Below are 21387 nucleotides of genomic sequence, written 5' to 3' on the forward strand. Positions count from 1 at the left end.
AATAACTCCTTCAAAAAAAAAAAAAAAGGGTAAAACAAAGTCAACTTCTAGGATTGAAATTGAAGACAAACAAGTGGTGTTTATCAAAATTTGTCATGCATTATATTTTTTTGAACGTTTTACATTAGTAATTTTCTATTTTTTGAATTAACACACTATCACCAAACTATTTGGATAATCGGAATGTTTTGCTTTGAATAAAATTTATAAAATATTTTCAAGTAGCTTATTAAATTTTAGAATTGGAATGTTTAAAAATTGTCAAAGTCGAAGATGATGGGCTTTTTTGATAAACACAGTTCATCAATTTCAGATTTCAACATTGAAAGTCATCATAAAGTAGACATTTTCTCTTACAAAAAAATATTAAATTTTATTTTTTAGTTTTAGGGAATATTTTCTTTATAGAAATTCTAATTCTGAACAAAAAGATAATAGAATAAAAAAAATACAATAATTTGCATTTATTCACATTTCCGTTCTCATCTTGAGGATTATTCTAACATTTTGGTCAAGTGTATCTTGCTGAACTCTGGAATCCATACAAAATTTTAGACAGAACTCTTTGTTTAATACAAAGGAGTAGTGTGCTTCTATTCAGTCAGCCATGACCAGGTACGTCCAAAGATAGAGTATTGTTGCACATTTGGGCAGGAGCCGCTAGAAAGACTTATTCTGCCTTGACGGGGTTCTAAATAGACTTTGTAGCCTAGTAGGATGCCCTTTTTTCTTCCCTGCAACCTCTTTCCCACAGAAGAGACTTGCGAGCCTGTCTGCTTTATCGTTATTTTCATAGCAAGTGTTCATCTGAGCTCCAATCTATGGTCCCCCCTTGCTAAATGTTCACGAAAAACACTCATCTAGCTGAAAACACTATCAATAATTTCCTACACTCTTTATCTAAAGATTCCATGAACAAAGCTTCTTTCTTAGAACTGCACACCTGTGGAACTCTCTTCTGTTTGCCTGCTTCCCAGCTGTCTACAATATGGTCATCTTCAAGTCCAACATAAACAAATTTTTGATGAGCTGTTCCCCTTAAGTATTCAAATTTACCAAATTAACACTACTAATGATTACTACGATATTGTCTCACTGACTAATATACACTCTTTAACCCTTATCCTCTAGTGGCCTCTGGACCTTGATTAAAAAAAAAAAATTCACAATTGCGGACTTATAGCATAAGAGATAAAGTACAAAGTAAAATTTAGTTTTAAGTGATACTCTTCAATAAGTTAATGGTTCAATTATCAGTGCAGGCAATACTCAGAATACAATTGCAAATTACTTAAGACTTCTACCCTGTCGCGTTTGATGAAACAAGAGCATGCTACCTCCCATTGACTAACGGATTCCATCAAAAAGTTCATACAGATTCCCAGTCGAAGATTACATCAGTCAAAATGTTAACACTCAAGATGAGAATAGTTAAAATAATCCAAATTAAAAATATTAAAAATTCAAAAATGCAAATATAAAATAATTCAGTTTACATGCTATCATTAACATAACGATTCATTTTATATCCAATCATTAACGTATCGATTCATTTCATATCCAATCATTAACATATCGATTCATTTCATATCCAATCATTAACATATCGATTCATTTCATATCCAATCATTAACATATCGATTCATTTCATATCCAATCATTAACATATCGATTCATTTCATATCCAATCATTAACATAACGATTCATTTCATATCCAATCATTAACATAACGATTCATTTTATATGCAATCATTAACATAATGATTCATTTTATATGCAATCATTAACATAACGATTCATTTTATATGCAATCATTAACATAATGATTCATTTTATATCCAATCATTAACATAACGATTCATTTCATATCCAATCATTAACATAATGATTCATTTTATATCCAATCATTAACATAATGATTCATTTTATATCCAATCATTAACATAACGATTCATTTTATATCCAATCATTAACATAACGATTCAACGATTCATTTCATATCCAATCATTAACATAACGATTCAACGATTCATTTCATATCCAATCATTAACATAACGATTCAACGATTCATTTCATATCCAATCATTAACATAACGATTCAACGATTCATTTCATATCCAATCATTAACATAACGATTCAACGATTCATTTCATATCCAATCATTAACATAACGATTCAACGATTCATTTCATATCCAATCATTAACATAACGATTCAACGATTCATTTCATATCCAATCATTAACATAACGATTCAACGATTCATTTCATATCCAATCATTAACATAACGATTCAACGATTCATTTCATATCCAATCATTAACATAACGATTCAACGATTCATTTCATATCCAATCATTAACATAACGATTCAACGATTCATTTCATATCCAATCATTAACATAACGATTCAACGATTCATTTCATATCCAATCATTAACATAACGATTCAACGATTCATTTCATATCCAATCATTAACATAACGATTCAACGATTCATTTCATATCCAATCATTAACATAACGATTCAACGATTCATTTCATATCCAATCATTAACATAACGATTCAACGATTCATTTCATATCCAATCATTAACATAACGATTCAACGATTCATTTCATATCCAATCATTAACATAATTCATTTTATATGCTAACATAATATTGCTGAATTTTGAGATGAGGATAATTGGGATTATTCACGCTACTCAGGAATCTGTATGGAATTTCAAATGGAACCCTTTATTTAAATCATGGGGGTAATATGCTTCGTTCAATCAGCCACGACCTAAAAAGTAAAATCTTAATTCACAGTTGAATTTTTATTATCACCAGTACCAAGGATTAAACTGTCAACCTCTAGCGGAGCGACACTTAGAACTGCATATCCAACTATGATTGCTGCCATATCTGGTGCACCAACTATTAACTCTTTCCCCTTGAACATGGTGAAAAGGGTAATTTCTAACTTAATAGGTCCCATCCTCTCTGCTAAGGTCCAGTCCCTGTCACATCACCACAGTATTCCATCCCAAAATTTGTTTTACAAGTACTTTCATGAATTTTCTAAATTGTACCGCCTGATTTTCAGCAAAATTGCACCCTTTCACTGTAGAGGTCCCCCCACCCCCCAAAAAAACAACTCCAATAGCTTATTTTCTCAGACTAGCTGCCATGAGAATTTTCTCCCCACATTGACATACAGAAACTTGGGAACATCTTACTGTGCAACTCATTCCCTATCACAGCAACACCTTACATTTTAATGACAAGATGTCGTGTTCGTGGTGAACATTAAAAAAATTATTTTTAATAAAAAAAATGGAATTTATATGCTTCCTCACTCAAAATTATCATTTTGACAGGATCATTTAAAAAGTTACAACAGTAAAGATTTGACCAAGTCTAAGCACAGATTCAAAACAAAAAATATGTACAAAGTATGGAAACTTAAAAAAAAAAAAAAAATTCATGACAACAAAAGATGTCCATGTGCAATAAATTTGAAGAAAATTCAAAAAGTTGTGCATATTACGGGTTAAGTTGTGTCAGAAATTCTTCCAATGAGAATTTTAAGACAAAATGTCATGCAAAAACCTACAGTGTACAACAATTATAAGATGCAACAAAAGAAAGTGACTAAGAGTGTGTGTGTGTGTGTGTATATACATATATATATATATATATATATATATATATATGGTAATGTTTGAGAGGATTATGTCATTACAACAGAACGGATACAATACTCCTTCCAGAAAAGGGAAAGAAAAAAAATATAAAAAATATATAAGAAAATAAATTTGTATTGTCATGTTACAGAATCTTGTAATTTATAAGAAATTGTTTTAAAAATAGACAAATTAGGAATATCTAAAAGAAGTTTGTAGATTACTATATATACAGTATTATAAAATGTTATGTATCAGAATTAGATAAAAAAAAATCGTTTTGCTACAATATAGTTAAGATAGATTGAAAAACTTGTACTGATTCATTTAGATAATTTTTTATTTCATGTATATACACATAATCTATATATCTAAATTCGTATTCCTGTCTGTTTGTTCACAATTTGATCAATATATACAAAAGGTCAATTACTTTAATATTTCATTTATTTCTATATATAGTGTGGTTCTTTCGAAATATATGATTAAGAGGTTACCTCATTTGCATATATATTAAGGAAAATTGATTTTATTAAATAGCTGCATGTTAGTTTAAGTTTCTAACGAGAGAGTTATTTTAAGTGTTCTATTTAAGATTGTTATTTCATCAACTTTAAATAATAATTATATTGATAATATATTTAATTTATTTGGAATTATTATTTCCGACATCGATTTCTTTTAGAAACGGGTAGTTATTCCCCCTGACAAGTTTTTTTTTATATGTTCCAAAGTTCGAAAGATAAAAGAAACTCTTCCCCACATAAAATAATTTGGTAATCACAATAAGTTTTTAGTGTAAAAAAATAATTTTGTGTAGACAGAAAGATGTTTTGCTTTATTTTTAAATATTAATAAATAAATAAAACACTTACGAATAAACTAAAAGATTTCATTTGTTTGTTTTTATCATTCTTGAAACGACTATACAGAATCTTTGAGCATTCCGGGACTTTTTAGAAGTATGATAGATATATATTGTTTAATAAATAGTTTAAATTTATTACTTTCTTTACCCATTGTGGGATTAGAATTTTTTTCCAAGTGCTCTCGACTTTTTCAACCAATTAGGAAAATCAGTGGAGAAATGCTGTTAAAAAAAAAAAGAAAAAAAAAAAGAAAAAAAAAAGAAAAAAAAGGACACTGCACTCATTTAAAAATCAATCTCAACTCTTATGCTTTGTTCTTATATAAGACTAATTTGACACTTTTTTGCGAAACCATATTCTGGACAATAACTGAATGCCTACTAGACACTATCCTTGATAATGCATCTCTGTACAAGTTGCTTATTATAGCAAATCATACCGGTTTTAATTGTGTTTGGAATTATTCTGTGCAATCCTCCATTCGTAAATGGGATTTTTACCCCCCCCCCCAGGTGTCACTTACATTGGTCTTTCACAAAACCTTCTACAAGAAATATCTATTACATATACAGAATAGTTACCCATGCCCTGGCGTTGCCCAGCAAAAATTAACTCAAAAGATCATGAACAATTAGACACTACAATGTTAAAATTAGATACCTAAAATTCTCATATGTATACAAATAAAATAAACAGAAAAAAAAAAAAAAAAAATCAAACAACCTAATTGAAAACTTATTTCAAATAAAATTAGTGCAAAACTTTCCTTAATTTCATTTAATACCTATTTAATTATTTTTAACCAAAACAGGAAGTCTAATATCAGGAACCAAGTTTTACTGGACACCGATTACTGCAGATGGAGTTGTAAATTCTTCTAGTTCGCCGATTCAAGGGAAGTAAACTTTCGTTTGGGATGCTAAAATGAACACAACTTAAAGCGTAGATTAATATATAATAAATAATACAATATTATATATATATATATATATGTGTGTGTGTGTGTGACAACAGTTGCATAGAAATTTTAATTTTCATTAAAGAAAACTGCCTTTTTTTTGTTAACAGAAAGTTTATAAAATAGTAAAAGAAAAGCCTTTTTCTTTTTAATGTTAAATTAACATTAAAAAGAAAAAGGCTTTGGACGTGTCAAGGGGATATTAAATTCACACGCAGTCCCCAGTAGGGTATTCGGTGCATTTATAAATAAATAAATATGAGCAAGTAACTTCCTATCCTCATTATGTGATTTCACAAATAAAATATAACAAATGTAAACAGATGTAGAAATGGAAAGATAATTTCTAGAAACATCCATGATGGTGTAGGCTGATTGTGTAACGGAGCAGTTTATCATAGGGACTACTTGTATAAACTCATACAGTCTATGAAGACTGAATTTGCAGCAGCAAAAAAAAGTATATAGTAGACACACACACAAATTCAACTCTTGTTTATTATTTTCTTTCCCCTTTATATTCTGAACTAGTAGGTGCTCATGTTGAAGAGCCACTGATACAAGCATCCTAATAAAACGTAAAAATAGAATGGGAAATACTATTTTATAGACCGTTTTGAACTAAGAAAATTTTATATTTCAACACATTACAGACACAAGTTACTAACTTGTTTGAACCCCTTTATGCAATCATTTCAGGAAATTGTTGTGTAACACCCGATTAACTAAGGTCGGAGTGACCCCAGCAAAGCGTGTTGCTAATCTTGTAATCAGGTAGCAATGATTGGTAGGAAAAAAAATTAGAAATATACAATGAAAACGTGTATCAGAAAGAAAATATGAAGAAGGAGGAACGCGCTTTGTATCGGATGAAAACATTGAAAGGTAAAATCAAGAAAGAGATATAAAAAAATATAAAGTATGCATCTTATAAAATGTCATCATAGTGTCTGTGGATGACAGTGGTAGTAAATCCGAGTAAAAATTTTCATGACTATTTTTAGAAAAGATATTGAGCAGGACTAAATATTAAAATCATCTCCCGTTGACGTATACAGATGAATTAAAATGATCCGATTCTCATTTCTATTTGTAGGAATATACAGACTAGGCTATTGTATTGGAAAATTCAAGCACTAGTGTCTGATAAATGACAAGTTGTTTTTATTCAACTTGTCATTTATCAGACACTAGTGCTTGAATTTTCCAATACAATAGCCCAGTCTGTATATTCCTACAAATAGAAATGAGAATCGGATCATTTTAATTCATCTGTATACGTCAACGGGAGATTATTTTAATATTTAGTCCTGCTCAATATCTTTTCTAAAAATAGTCATGAAAATTTTTACTCGGATTTACTACCACTGTCATCCACAGACACTATGATGACATTTTATAAGATACATACTTTATATTTTTTGAAACATGCAAGCAAAAATAACAAACAGCACAAGTCAACATTCAAAAAACAAGGAGTTACTATAATAGAAGTTTATACAAGTTTATCTAAATTGAAATGAAAATACAACAGTTTATGGATAATATTTAATAAAAATATTTCAATATTACATTTACTTTAACCCATTTTTTTTTTTTTTAAGACGTACAATGATAAATGTATTTCGTCAACATCTGTATTTTTTCAAAGATATCTATAATTAAAGATTGGAGAGTCTTTCAAATGTTATGGTCTTATGTATATTGGCAATACTGATATATCAGTGTTCAGTATACCATGAAAATTTAAAGTGGAAGTTTTATTGCTAAGTAGTGCTTATCAACAATCCAAGTTGGTATTGCATCAGAGTGTTTCACTTGCAATTGCCCCCCCCCAACAATATTTTTCATTTTTAACAAATGGAATTAACTATCAATACAGAATTACATCTCCCCCCCCTTTTTTTAAATATTTATTTTAGATGGCGTTTATATGAAAATGATTCAAACCTTTTTAAAGTATCTTCTCGAAGAAATTTAATCAAATTACATTTGATTCTTGTTAACATTCAGATTCACCAAAAAAAAACTGATGAATCATAATCAAATATTGATTTTGTAGGAAGAAAGATATCGAAGATAAAGAAATGAAAAAGAAACTGGCTTCACTTTAGACATTAGGCATTGCCTTCATTACATTAAGAGATCATCCTCAGGCCAGATACTTGGAACGGATTTTTTTTTTTTTTTTTTAATTCCACCTGTTTACTTTTTACATAAAATTATAAATTGTCAAAACATGTCAGGTCAGTCTTGTAAAAATTTAGAAAGAAACCTTTAACTAACAAGATGCCTTAAAAAATTAAAATTCATGGAATCTTAATTGTTCTTGAATAACTATGGACCCTACTTTATGCAAATCAGAAATATTTGAATTTTTAAATCAGCCCATATTTTACCCCCTGACAATATTTTAAAATACTCCTAAGAAAACTGAAATTTCAGAAATATTCAATGATTGATGTCTGAATACATTTTGTTAAAATTAAAAAATCAGAGGCGTCTGAATTTTCAAAGAGCTTCCAGCCTTTATATAAACCTAAACAGTAGGCTTCAAAATCTATTATGATTGGTTGCTTAGTTTTGACTTTATCCCAAACTTTTAAGAGTCATAGATGCATTTTAATAGAATTTTGAAATTTAAATATATTAGTACATTTTTTTTTTAATTGATTTTTATTTACAAAATTTGCAGATAATCTATTTTTAACTTTATTTTGAATAAAGTTTTGTAACAGAATTTGTTAAATTTGTGGAGAGGTGTTGTTACTGCCACACATTTTTTATCTATAAAAGTTTACATAAAATCTTTCTTAGCTAAAAATATTTGCATTAAAATACTTGAAATAAAACCAGTTGTCATCTGCTTCTTGTTTACATAATCAAATGTAGTTATATTAATACTACTACTACTACAGCATAGAATTTGGATGAATTACATCCCTTTGATTTTATGTATACAGTGTTAGCATTCTGGCAAACTAAAGAGGAGACAGGCAGAACTACAGATTCTAGTATTGGGATGATTATTCAGAATCAAGGGAAAAATAAAAATAATCAGAATTTTGTGAGTATTGGAATCAGAAAATTTTTAAGCCTAATTTCCGAAGCCAAAAACGATTCATTTGTCTTTCTTTGTGTTTGAGTAAAATTCAGCTTTTTATTTCTGTTACTAATGCTAAAATGATACATATTTATGAATTTTAAACTACTGACACAACTAAAATTTGTCAATTATCCCTCCCTTCAATTGTATTTTAACATTTGTGAAAATATTCATATATTACATGGATTTTACAATATTCTGAAAAATAAAAATATTAACTCGATAGCTAAATATTGAGAGATTTTGAAAGAATCAGCATCGATAATGTATCAAAATCGGAAATTTAGAATGGAATTAGATCAGAATCAGGAAAAATTTTGGAATTGTCCCATCACAAATAGATTCTTTACAATTTCATTATGTTAGTTCACTCCAATACAACCATGACTTAAAGATAGTGTTTTATCAATCAAAATAGTCATTAAAATAAATGTAATATTAGGGGCTTCAACAATATAAATAACTGGAAAATCTTATGTGAAATCATCAAGCTCATGACATTTCAGTCCAATTATATTTTCAGGTATGAGTCATGAGAAAAAGATTACAAATGAAGAATAAAAAATTAAATCAAAAGAAAATACTTTGATCCTACATTTTTTTTTTTTTACTTTTTTACACAAGATTTATCAGTCATTATTATATGATTAAGATGCATATGAGGATAAGTCTGACAATGTATATAAAAATAAATTAAAAAATGGACAAACTTAAAAAAAAAATAAAAATAAATAACTTTGATAAAGTTTCAGCTGCTAAAGATAAAAGATATTAGAAAAAAATTATTAAAAAGTTAATCCAAAACGATTTTAGTTTACCTACTCATTTCTGGGATTGAATTTTATTTATTTATTTATTTTTTTATGAATTATAAACCTTTCAAGTTCACATAAATATTGGGTTTGGACAAAGTAGTCATCCTTATTTATGTTATGGATCTTACTGAGTAAATAAAGATGGCTACGTTGCTTAGAACCAATATTTACAGTAACTAAAATTTTAATTTTATAAATGTAAATAGTTCACAAATGAGTAGGCAAAGGAAATTTGTTTTTGACTAATTTTTTAACCATATTTCTTTTAAAATAATTTGTCACCAATATTACAAGCATTTGATTTTATTTTGTCTCATTTAATTTGTCCACTTTCTATTTATTAATATATATATATATATATATATATATATATATATGCACAAAAGAGATGAGCTATTGTTAATTCATAAAGCCACACATACCTGAGTTCTCTGGAAAGAGAAAAATGTTAGAAGCAATTAGAGAAAGGCAAAAGAAAAGGATAAATTTTAAAGCTGAATAAGCTGAATTAATAAAGACAATAAAGTGCATATTTTTGCTTGTATAAAATTTTTCTCGATATCCATATAAAATATATCTTTGAGAACTGACAGTTTTGGTTACAAGCAAAATCAATTACATTTACCTTATTCATCTATTTACTATTAAAATTTTTTTTGTTCTTTCGGAATTTGTATAAATTCCACTGATTAGTTAAAAAAAAAAAAAAAATGGAAGACAGCTTTTATAATGTCAATACCAAAGTTTGAATCTCATCCAAGTCTATAGGATTTTTTTTTTTTTTTAGACTGGATACGCGTTTTATAAATTTAAATTAACACAAGGAAATATTACATAATTTCTTTTCAAAAGTGACCTCTTGTTGGGTTTTGTAATCTGCCCAAAAACAATAGACAAAGGATATTTGAAGTTAATTCAAAACAATTTATTTTCGCTTAAAAATATAATTTTAAATGTTTCTTTTTCTCAATGAAAACAATACATAAATACATTAGTCATGCTAATAAGTAGTATTTTTTTCCACACAAACCTTCATAGACATACTTTTCTTCACGCTAGCTATAAAATGATAGAAACTAGGTAAAGATGGAAATTGACATAACCAGGTTTTGTACAAACACTAAGAAGCATAGTCTTAATCATTTTATGCAAATGTTTGCAGTTATAGATTAGGTAACAAAACTCAACATTACAAGAGAGAGATTAATTATGCTTCCATTTTTTTTATACTCTTATTTGTTTGTTCAACATTTGTTGTATCAGTTTCATTTTTTTATGTTTCCAGTCAATGATGATGGAACTTGCTGTTTATTACATTTTCAGAAACTGATCAGAGACATTGAAATATTCTACTTGTTAAATTAAAAGAATATTACAAGTGAAACGTAGTTCATTTACTCTGTGAATTGAAATATAGTGAAATTTTTTTCTTCACGTGAAATAAAAAAAAAGTGTAAATTGAAATTCTTGATTGTTCTATTGTATCTTATTTTCTATCTGAACTTCCCTCATTATTTTACTGGCCAATCAGAACAAATGATTTATTTTGCTCCTGCGCTATGACATTAGTTTGGTGGTGAATTAAGGCCGTTAATAAACAAACATGATAAAGTATTGCGATATCATTTGAATTGAAGTTTAGTTGTTTCTTGCTTTGCATGAATCAGTGATAAAAGAAAAATGTTAGACAATAAAAACATTCCTTGTAACGAGAGAAACATGGTCTTTATTTTCCCAATGTTGCAACAGCATTCGCCTTCGTCAGGTTGAGCTGGATTCTTTCATGGTTTACACTACATCTTTAATCATAACGGCTGATGTACAGCAAAGTCATATGAAATGGCAAACCAATCAATTCCACAGTTGAAAACTGACCACCTGCAAACCTCAGAGCCAAGTCAACTTTTCGTTGAGGGTTGTTGTCCAGATCCTTAGCACCATTCAGACAAGGAGGATTGTATTGCAAATTAATTTTCCTTCTGAATGACAAGCTGTATGCTTGAAACATCAAAGACATTGCTACAACAAGACAGCCGGCAAAGACTTCAAGAGTCAAGATATTGGTGGAGAACAACATCAGCATCCAGATAAGTGAGCCCCTCTCCTTGATAGCTGCAGTTCCAAGTTTTTAAAAATTTTGTTTAAGGAATTTCAGCCTAATTTCGACACAAAAAGAATGTAAAATATTTTTTAATTTGTTTCACATCTTGATTGTCCCAATATTTCAGCTGTTTTACCTTCTATCCTTCTTCAGATTCAATGTTGAACTCTGGGAAACCAAGTAATTTTTAATCCAACCTGTTATTTTGCATTCTAGTCTCCAGGAATTGTGACATTGCCTTGCTTCCTTTGCTCAGGATTGAACTCAAACCTCAAGATAACTTGCACCCATAAAGTCAACCTCATAGTAGTCTCAGTCATGTGTTCCTGAGAATAGCATGAAATTTTGAAAATAAAAAAATGTATTGAATTAAAGATTCTATGACAGTTTCAAAGTTCAACAGAAGGTCCGTGAAAAATACTGGATCATAAAATATGCAAAATACGATGAGGAAACTGGTCTGAAGCATCTAAAGTTAAAATTGTTCTGTAACATATTATCTTGTTGAAATGTAAAAGTCAGACAATTGCTTGAAATATTTTTTATTTTGCTTTATTATTTTCTGAGTAGACTTATTCCATCTAAGAAAACTATTAAAGTGAATTTACTCACCGAATATTCTTAAACACTAAAAGGGAAATAATCAGACCAGTTATTTCCCTTCACTTCTACAAAAAGAAGTTTATATTTTAACATTAAAAAGGGATGTTTCCACATTGTTTTTTTTACAATTAACTTCAGTTATTAATACATACTTTTTAAAATTCCTTTTTCACAATCCAATTTGATTATAAAATTAAAATCACTACAAATAATTTTTTCTTTTACACCCAAGCAACACTGAATACGTACATACAGCTAGTTATTAAATAAAATAAACAAAATTTCAGAAAATATTGCTTGCAATTTTTTCAGTATTTAATACACAACTAGTGAACTTATTTAATTTAAAAAATATATATTTTGCCAGCGATCACACTGCCTCAAAAAAGAGAAATTAAAAGGGAAAAAACAAAAAAAATGTTTCAAACTGGAAAGATGTTTCTTTTATATAAATAAAAGTGCAAATATTGATGAAGTTTTTCTGGAATTTTTGATGAAGTATAAAATATATTACTTATATATATTTTCGGTATTTAATTCAACAGTGTTCAATATACTAAAAACAATAGAGCAGTTAACCTAATGATCCTTCCGGGAATGAAACAAATGCTTCTGCATTGCTTGCTTGTCAAATGTTTTCATACTATACTTCCTTTGCATTTTTAGCTAACAAAGTTTGCACTTTGGTGTTTAAAATGAAAATAGTTAAAATCGTTTCTGCATACACTCGCCTGAATAAAAAATAAAATAAAATAACATTCTATGTCAATCAGATGAAGTTTTTCTGAATTTATAAAAATTCAGATTTTTGATCCACCCCAAATGCATAAAATGTCAGAACCAAAATCTATGGCAGAGCTTGCCTCATCTCCTCCCTCGTTCTTCTGTCGAGCTTGGGGTTGACATCTCAATTCACGCATGCATACACATGCAGACATTAACGTACACACAATTCATTATTTTGTGAGTCATTTGGAGTTGTGTTCTACTTCCATTGTCTCCAATCCTTCAAATCTATTTTCAGTTGGAGTCCTTGTTCGGGATTTGGATCAGGATCTGTCTTTTCCTGGTTTTGTTTTGTCTGGAGGGATTTTTGATTCTTTTCTAATTTGTGATGTGTTTGATGGTTGCTCAGTTGTTTTTGTAGAGATGGTTTGTGGTCTTATTTCTTTTTTTGGTTCAACAGTGTCTTTACTAATGATTATTTTTGGATTAGTTCCAGCTGTTGAACTATTCATTTTCCTCATTTCTTCTAATAGTTCTTTCATTTCCTTTATTAATTTGCTTAAGACGTCGAGTTTGTTGTCAGTTGTATCTGTTTGATGTATGTGACCATTTTGATTGTTGATTGGAATAATTTTTTTTGTTGCATCTGCATATGTTTTAGTTTCAATCATTTTCCTGGCCTCTGGATAGGATATATTCTTTATATGTTTTAGTTTGGTCACTTCTTTTTCTTTTTTCCATATTTCACAGTATCTAGAGCCAGTGCCATGGTTTCCAAGGCAGTTGGCACATTTGAAATCTTTTCTGCAGTCAACGCGTGGACCGCTTTCCCCACATCTTCCACACACTGGTGACTGTGTGCACAGATCTTGATGGTGTCCAAACTTCTGGCACTTGAAGCATTGGAGTGGGTTTGGGATGTAGGTTTCTATATTTATTTTCATATATCCAACTTTCACTTCTTTGTGTATGGTATGGGAATCGAAAGTTAGTATGTATGTATTGGTATTGATTCTCTCATTGTCTTTCTTGATTTGGACTCTATGAACATCTAACACATTCTGTTACTGTAGGTTTGTTTGGATCTCCTCCAAAGAACAAAGTGAGAGTTCGCAACTTTTCACAACTCCTTTGCAGGTATTTAGGGTTGGATGTTTGTAGCATTTGATTTTAATATTTTCAAATATTTTTAGTTTCAGTATTTTCTTGGTTTGATCTTCAATATAGGTCTCAATTAATAGGCTGCCATTAAATTGTTTTTTGATAGATTTGGGTTTTAAAGTTTTTAAACTTTTTTCAATTCTAAATGGGGACAACTGGCTCAAAGGAGTTTCCTCCATTGATTCCATGATAATAAATGTTGGGGAATTTCTCTGTTTTCTTGGCTCTTCTTCAGAGCTACTGAGACATCAGAGTGTGTTCTGTTTTGGTAGTTGGGTTTTTTTGTGGGAAATAAACCATATTATAATTTTATTTTTTTTTCATCATCTTTGCTCCTCACCTGCCTCGGAGCCCTATATGGGAAGTGCCTGGGGAGAAACCCATTCGCCCAGCCACAACAGCGATACAAAGATGATATACTCGATTTATGTGATATCTTTAATGAGCACCGGTTTTCTTTGATATTACTATGGGGTACGTAGTAATTAAAAGGGTTTGCAGCCATGTCATAGATATTTCACTTCGTCGATTGACCCTCAGCCACCGTTTTCCACCATATATTAGGAAATAGTTATTTGTGGGGGAGGGATAGGCATATTGTGTTAATGATAGGTTAATGGGGTGGGCAATATATGGTGGGGCTTGACGTGACCAGCCGATTGATTGGATCGGGCCCTTCCGACCGCCCGTCTAGCCTAAGTGGTGGTACTAAAACCTGATCTCCAAGTCTCTCAACCACCAGGATCCCGTCCTAAAGGTATTATGGGTCGCTACCTACGGCCAACAGGTAGCCCCATTGAGACTCTTCTACTCTCTGCAGGGGGGTAGTCGGCATATTCTAATTCCCTGCCGACAGGGTCAAGTGGAATCTGATCAGATTTTGAAGAACAATTTTTTAATAGAATTTTTTTTTTTTTTTCCAGTTTCTATTTAACCCATAGTGTGGACCTGAAGCAATGGCAATTAAAGGGTAGCTCCATGCTACCCAAAGCCCGCAAACTGGGGCCTCACCATCAGATATAGTTTAAGGTCATTTTCAGGATCTGGAAGTAGGGAAGGAAAAAGAAAGGAGGGGGAGGGGGCTGTTGTTTTTATTTTTGTTTTTGTAGAACATAATTAAGTTTTACAAAAGAGAATAGAAAACAAAAACAGAAATCGATGTAGGCGCATTTCGTCTCAGAAAGCCAATAGACAGCCTGATTTGGTAGCATCAGTGACCATTTTGGGAATGCTAGGTACTGTATGGGATTGAGACAACACCTGCATCTAGAATTATGCTTGGTCGTTAGGGCTAAGTGTTTCTGGACGATAGAGTGTGGTAGATGCAAGTCCTCACACTTTAAACTAAGTCAAGCGCAAATCACAGCATCATCAGGTAGTTGACAAACCAGTGATGCTGCTATTTACTTGCCTCCCCAGGAGGGCATTGTTAGACACAAGATCGGTTTTTAATGTGGGGAAAATCAAGCTCCCCAAAATGGGAGACTCTGGATAAAAACAAACATAAAATTGTCCCAGTCTAGAACGATTTCTTTGTCATTGAACAAGGAATGGTGACCATTGTACATGCTAGCGTGCATATTTTTCTATCGCTATTTGACTGGCCGTGTTTTCTTTAAATGATGCATTATGGTTGAATAATTTTTTTCTATGGAGACTAGACTCAAAATCTCAAAATGTGGATAAAATTTAGGTGCTTCTAGAAAATTTGAATCTGATTTTTGTCGAACTAAACGACTGTTAAAAATTCATTTTACTTTTGTTTGCTAGTTGATTTTTAAGTGATTATTTAATTAGAACTTGGCACAAGGTCGGTTTATAATGTGAAGAAGATCCAGCTTTGAACGAAAAGAACTCTGGATTGAGACAATAAAACTGCCTCGATCTATAAGGATGTATCCTTTACTTATGATTTGTCAAAAAAATAGCAATGTCAAAAGTAATGGCATACATAAATATCAACTTTATTTACAACTTGATAAAACAACCAGAACTAAAGAGTTCAGAGGGTCTAGATGAAAGTGTTTTGTCCATGTGTGAGAGAGTTCATGACTTTGTGTTATTTACAGAGATACTTGAAGCAATGACTAGATCAAGTTTGCCTGAAAAGAATCTGTGTAGCAGTTGACTATAGGTTTGTGTGGAAAGTTGAGTTTCTCATTGCCGACTGCATGGGTTCCCACTTATGTAATCAATGCTAGCAGGTGCTTGGCTCCCAGGACAATTCTTTCTGATGTTTAATAACCAATCATGATTGAGTTTGATAGAATTGACCAATCAGTATTAAATATTTCAACCAATAAACATTGAATACATATATTTTAGCGATCTTGTTTCTCTGCTGTTATTCAAGTCAGACTTGTGCATAGATCTCATGAAAATTGTGCCTCAGGATTGTCTAGTCTGCATGAAACTGTCGTTGTTGCTAAAGTTATTCATTGTTGCAAGACACAGAAATGTAAAGGTCAAGCAGTTTACCAAGTAGAAAGGTTTGGCCGAGACCAATTTGATGGCTCCATTCAAGCGACAATGAATTTCGCATGAAATTCGAAGGCAAGAGTTGTGCAATCTCCAACCACATCTCTACTGAATCGGCGTTGCTTGAGTCCAGTGGTAAAGAGAAGTGCTAGACGCCTGGAAACAATGCTGAGATAAGCGGAGAGCACATACAGCATTTGGAATTCACAAATGGTCACCCATTTTAGTACTGACCAGGCTCAACGTTGCTGAAATTTGATCTAATAGGAAACCGGTGTGTCAATATGAATTATACTGAAAAATTCTGTTGCTTTCACGCGCGATTAATTAGCTATTCCACACGGCTTTGCTTGTCACATGAAAACAATGATAATCAGAAAACAACACATTCTGATGCCAACACTTCCTGGAATTTTACCAGAACCCCTGTTGTCATCACCCCTATCACAGTCGGAAAAATGATTAGAGTTTCGATATTTGTGTAGGGGTGGGGGGAGTACTGCTATTGTTGGAACAGGCTTCCACAAAATTCCTTTGTTCAAGTCCACGTTACTTTTTAAAAATGTATATATTCCTCTTTTTGTCTATTAATCCATATTTGTCTTCTCGGCTAAATACTCACTGACTTTGTGGCTAATCCATCCTTTATGCCGAGGCGGTAAATCTTTTGAACAAAATAACAAATGATCAACATGTTGAACATATAAATATTATAACAAAAATGAATGCACGTATATTCCACCTGAATCGTTAATCCTGGAAATTACTGATACAGTTTATTAAAATAAACAAATTAACAAGCTAAAAATAAAACAATGAAACAAATATACAAATAATGTATCTGAACAATGATCTTCACAATAGCTGAGAGTCCTGGAAATTGATGAAACAGTTTATGAAAAGGAAACAAACATGTGCAAAAATTTTTGGGGTCCAGAAGTGAGATGTTGAACATCTCACTTCTCATCTCATCTCACATCTCAGATGTTCCATAAATCTCGAGGAATTTCTTAGGCAGAAAAGGTGGAAGTATTCTCTCGCATAATTATTGAGATCAGGGATCAATACGCGATATGATTTTTTTGTTTTTTGTTAACAAATTTCTTAAATTTTTGTAGTTTTAACATTGTTTAAGTTTATTTACTTTTCGTTTTGTGTTCCTTCATTAACAAGTTTAATTATTTTGTTTAAGTAACAAAATAATTATTTCACATTGTTTAATTTTTAGTTAATTGTTTCCTTTTTCAATTAACTGATTATAATTGTCCAGGTATAGTATTCATGTATTATTATTTAACATTTTTAGTTTGTGGATTTGTTTCATTTTCATAAACTGTATCGGAAATTTCCGGGACTAACGGTTCTTGTGGATATCATGGTTAAGGTATAATATTTGTGTATTCATTTTTGTTAGATTATATATAATATTCATATTTATGATTCTTAATTTATTTTCCAGTTTTGAAAGGATACACTTTTTATTCAGTATTTTTTTTTTATTTGTTTCCTTTTTGTAAGCTGTCTTGGCAATTTCTAGAACTATGCTCTTGTGGAGGGAAGGATATTTGCCTGTTTGATTACATCAAAAAAATATTTTAAGGGGAGGAGTGCCAAAAATGAAGAGGTGTGTGTGTGGGGGGGAGGTTGTCATCCATCGTTGTCGATGAAGATCACAAACATCACTGGTTTAAGGCTATGATCAGTGCACTGCAGTACTGACTACTGCACTATCTGTTCTGATGAAAACCTGTGTCGTCACTTAAGATAATTGTTTACCCAAATTAGAAAATGTCCGCTAGAAAATCGTAATAGTTTAAAATCTTCGAACAGCTGTTTTTTGTTTCGTCATGCCAAAAAATCGAATAAAAGAGTATAAAAGGTAATAATAATAATAATAATAATAATAATAATAAACTGATAGAACTCCACTTAACTAAAAATATTACACCGAAAAATAATTGTGTTAAAAAAATCGGTTCGAGTTTTAAAATGTTTGAAAAAAATTTGTAAACAAATTTTTTAGTAAAAATATAATTTCTACAAAAAAATGAAAGACGATGGAAGAATTTTTCGTTAAAATATATTTAGATTTTACAACATTGGAGCGGATCAAAATTACCATTTACGAAAATGGTTAAAAATCAAGCAGGACTCAAAATAATGCACACGTCGACATTAAAAACAAACAGTACACGTAAACAGTACAGCAGAAGAAAAAAGTCAATCTATGTCAATACATTGATCACAACTGAATTAAAATTGTAATTTTTTTTCTTAATGTATCAAAGTTCAAAAATGCTAAAATCATTCAATTTAATAGTAGATACGACTTAGTTACTATAGCGCGTAGTGCAATTCATTTCATCCGTTCATTCATAAAAAAGACGATTATTACTACCACAAGTGTTCGTTGGTGTGGAATGAATGAATACCATTTTAAAAGACGATGAGGATATTACGGTACTTATCTATTTTTATTACCGTGCTGAAATAATATTTAGAAAGACATTCTTAACATGGGGAGGGGGAGTGTTTACTTTCACTTAACAATTTAATATAAAAGATATCGTAAAACTTGAATTTAACTTGAAAATGCTATTAAAAAAAAAAAAAATAGCGCGGTAACAAAAGTTATTAATTTTAGTACCGTAGCATTAGCAATAAAAATATCAACTAGAAAAGTTAAAAATTTATAATACAATAAATTTATGATACAATGGGTCATTTGTTTCTGTCATATTATTTCAATTTTAAGCTTAAATAAAAGCTAGAAATAATTTTTGAAAAATGCTATATCACCATGAAAATCGAAAATACTATCAGGCAAAAAAAAAAAAATGGTTCATTCATTGATCGTGAAAAGAAAAAAAATGCTTTCTTTGGTTTATAGAAAAAAAAATCGGTACTTGTGCAGTTTATAGACTGTGTTTAAATAACACTTAGGAAGTTATTCTTAACGGGGGGGGGACTTTTAACTATTCTGTACTTTCACCTAACTATTTAATAAACAAAAGATAGCATAAATTTGAATCTAAAAACAAAAAACACTGCACAACAATCACCAATCATACTCGACTGCAACAAGATTACAGATGACGTCAGTTTATGGCGAGAAATACAGTTGCCCCAAATAAGGGGCACCCTGGATGGATACAAAATTTGCCATGACTCGTGAGAAGCAATAAATCACTAAAGCGTCCCAAAGGAGAGGGTAATTCCTTGGAGAAGAACCTCCAGAGACCAAACACTAACAAAAGTCATATTCCACTTTGAATTATGTTAGAAAGCCTGCGCCACGAAACTGATAAAAATTCATTTTTTTTAATTAAAAATTATTCTTAAAAAAACAAAAAAAAAACTGTTTAAATTTCGAATACACACTAAAATTGGAGGAAATTTGTTCGAAAACCGCGTAACTTCTGTATAATGTACGTACCAGTTACGGAACGAAGATGATACATTCCAAAAATTACGTAATTTGATCAAATAGTTTATTAATTATTATTCGACAAAAAATTTAAATTTTACGACTATTCGTCGACCATGATGTAATCTGATGAAATATATAAGGAGAAGACAACTCAATTCGAAGTATTGATGTAAAAATCAGTCTTATAGTTTATTAGTAAACTCGTTGAAAATATCAAATTTTTATTTTCTTAATTAAAAAACAAAAACTACTTGATCAATTTACGTAATTTTGGGAATATGACATCTTTGTTCCGTGACGACACATAAATCATATTTTTCTGTATTTTTTTTTTTTTTTTTTTTAAATAAGTGTAATTCTGAATGAGATCAGCACGAATTTAAAGTTTATGTGTGTGTGTGTGTGGGGGGGGTAGTATGGTTCAATACAGAACCATTTTTTTTAATTTATTTTTTAAAAAATGCCAATCACTTTAAAATCGTATTTACCACAATAATATTGTCTGGATGAAAACAAAAATTGCATAAATTTCTCAGGTTTAATATTATCTTTTTTCGCAACTTACCTTTCGTCGTCTGAAATATGTTTTTCTCTCAAAGATTTGTCGATACGATCTATGTGAGTTCGACATGCTTTTATCCCTTTTTCGACTGCTTCGATCTGTTTAAAAGAATACAAAAAATACGTTATTTTTCGTAACTCTCTCTAAATGGCAGCTAAGGTAAAATACCTAAAATGTCAACAATAAATGAAAGAACAATGAAAAATGGCATTTTTATAAGAAAAAACGATTAAATAATAAGGGAAGCATCGCTAACCTGACCGAAGATACTCGGCATAGTTAAAGAACTGAGAAAAAGAGAGAGATGGGGGGGGGGGGCGACACGTGTCCTCATTTTACACAAAAGGTCACTTCCGGTTGACATGAATTAAAATAAAAATTTAAATAATTATGTTTTGTAAAAATATTTTTGATACATTAAATTCAGAGGGTGGGGGTGGGACTCATTTTCCAACTCAACATTCATAAAAACCACTTGTTGGCATTTAATATAATAATTCGTAGATATTTTCTCTTGGGCTTAAAAATGAAAATTAATTAGTATTAATGCTATTAAAATGTATGTCTTGCACTTGGATTTAATTTGCTTTTAAATTGCTTTATGTTGAAAGCTATATATTAAATTGCTTTATGTTGAAAGCTATATATTAAATTGCTTTATGTTGAAAGCTATATATTAAATTGCTTTATGTTGAAAGCTATATATTAAATTGCTTTATGTTGAAAGCTATATATTAAATTGCTTTATGTTGAAAGCTATATACTAAATTGCTTTATGTTGAAAGCATATACAAGATTAATTATTAATTTGAAGGAAGGGACGAAATAATAAAATTAAAAAATATTTTTAACACAAAAAATGCTTATTACATAAAAAAAGAAAAAAAAAAGTTCACCAAAATAAA

General features: G+C 30.4%; 1 protein-coding gene across 1 annotated transcript in view; it reads right to left on the reverse strand.

The window, feature by feature from the left end:
- Positions 1–20787, reverse strand: part of LOC145260579 (coiled-coil domain-containing protein 167-like) — a 38219-nt gene extending 17432 nt beyond the window's left edge. Inside the window, exons 1-2 of the mRNA XM_080118856.1 lie at positions 20739–20787; positions 20486–20580 (exon numbers count right to left, since the gene is read on the reverse strand). Coding sequence (XP_079974982.1) covers positions 20486–20580; positions 20739–20759 — 116 coding nt within the window. The 5' untranslated portion in view covers positions 20760–20787. The remainder of the gene's footprint in view (positions 1–20485; positions 20581–20738) is intronic.
- Between the last annotated feature and the right edge of the window lie 600 nt (positions 20788–21387).

This window comes from Euprymna scolopes, chromosome 36, assembly GCF_053919585.1.
Source record: "Euprymna scolopes isolate OS-2025 chromosome 36, ASM5391958v1, whole genome shotgun sequence".
Taxonomy (NCBI): domain Eukaryota; kingdom Metazoa; phylum Mollusca; class Cephalopoda; order Sepiida; family Sepiolidae; genus Euprymna; species Euprymna scolopes.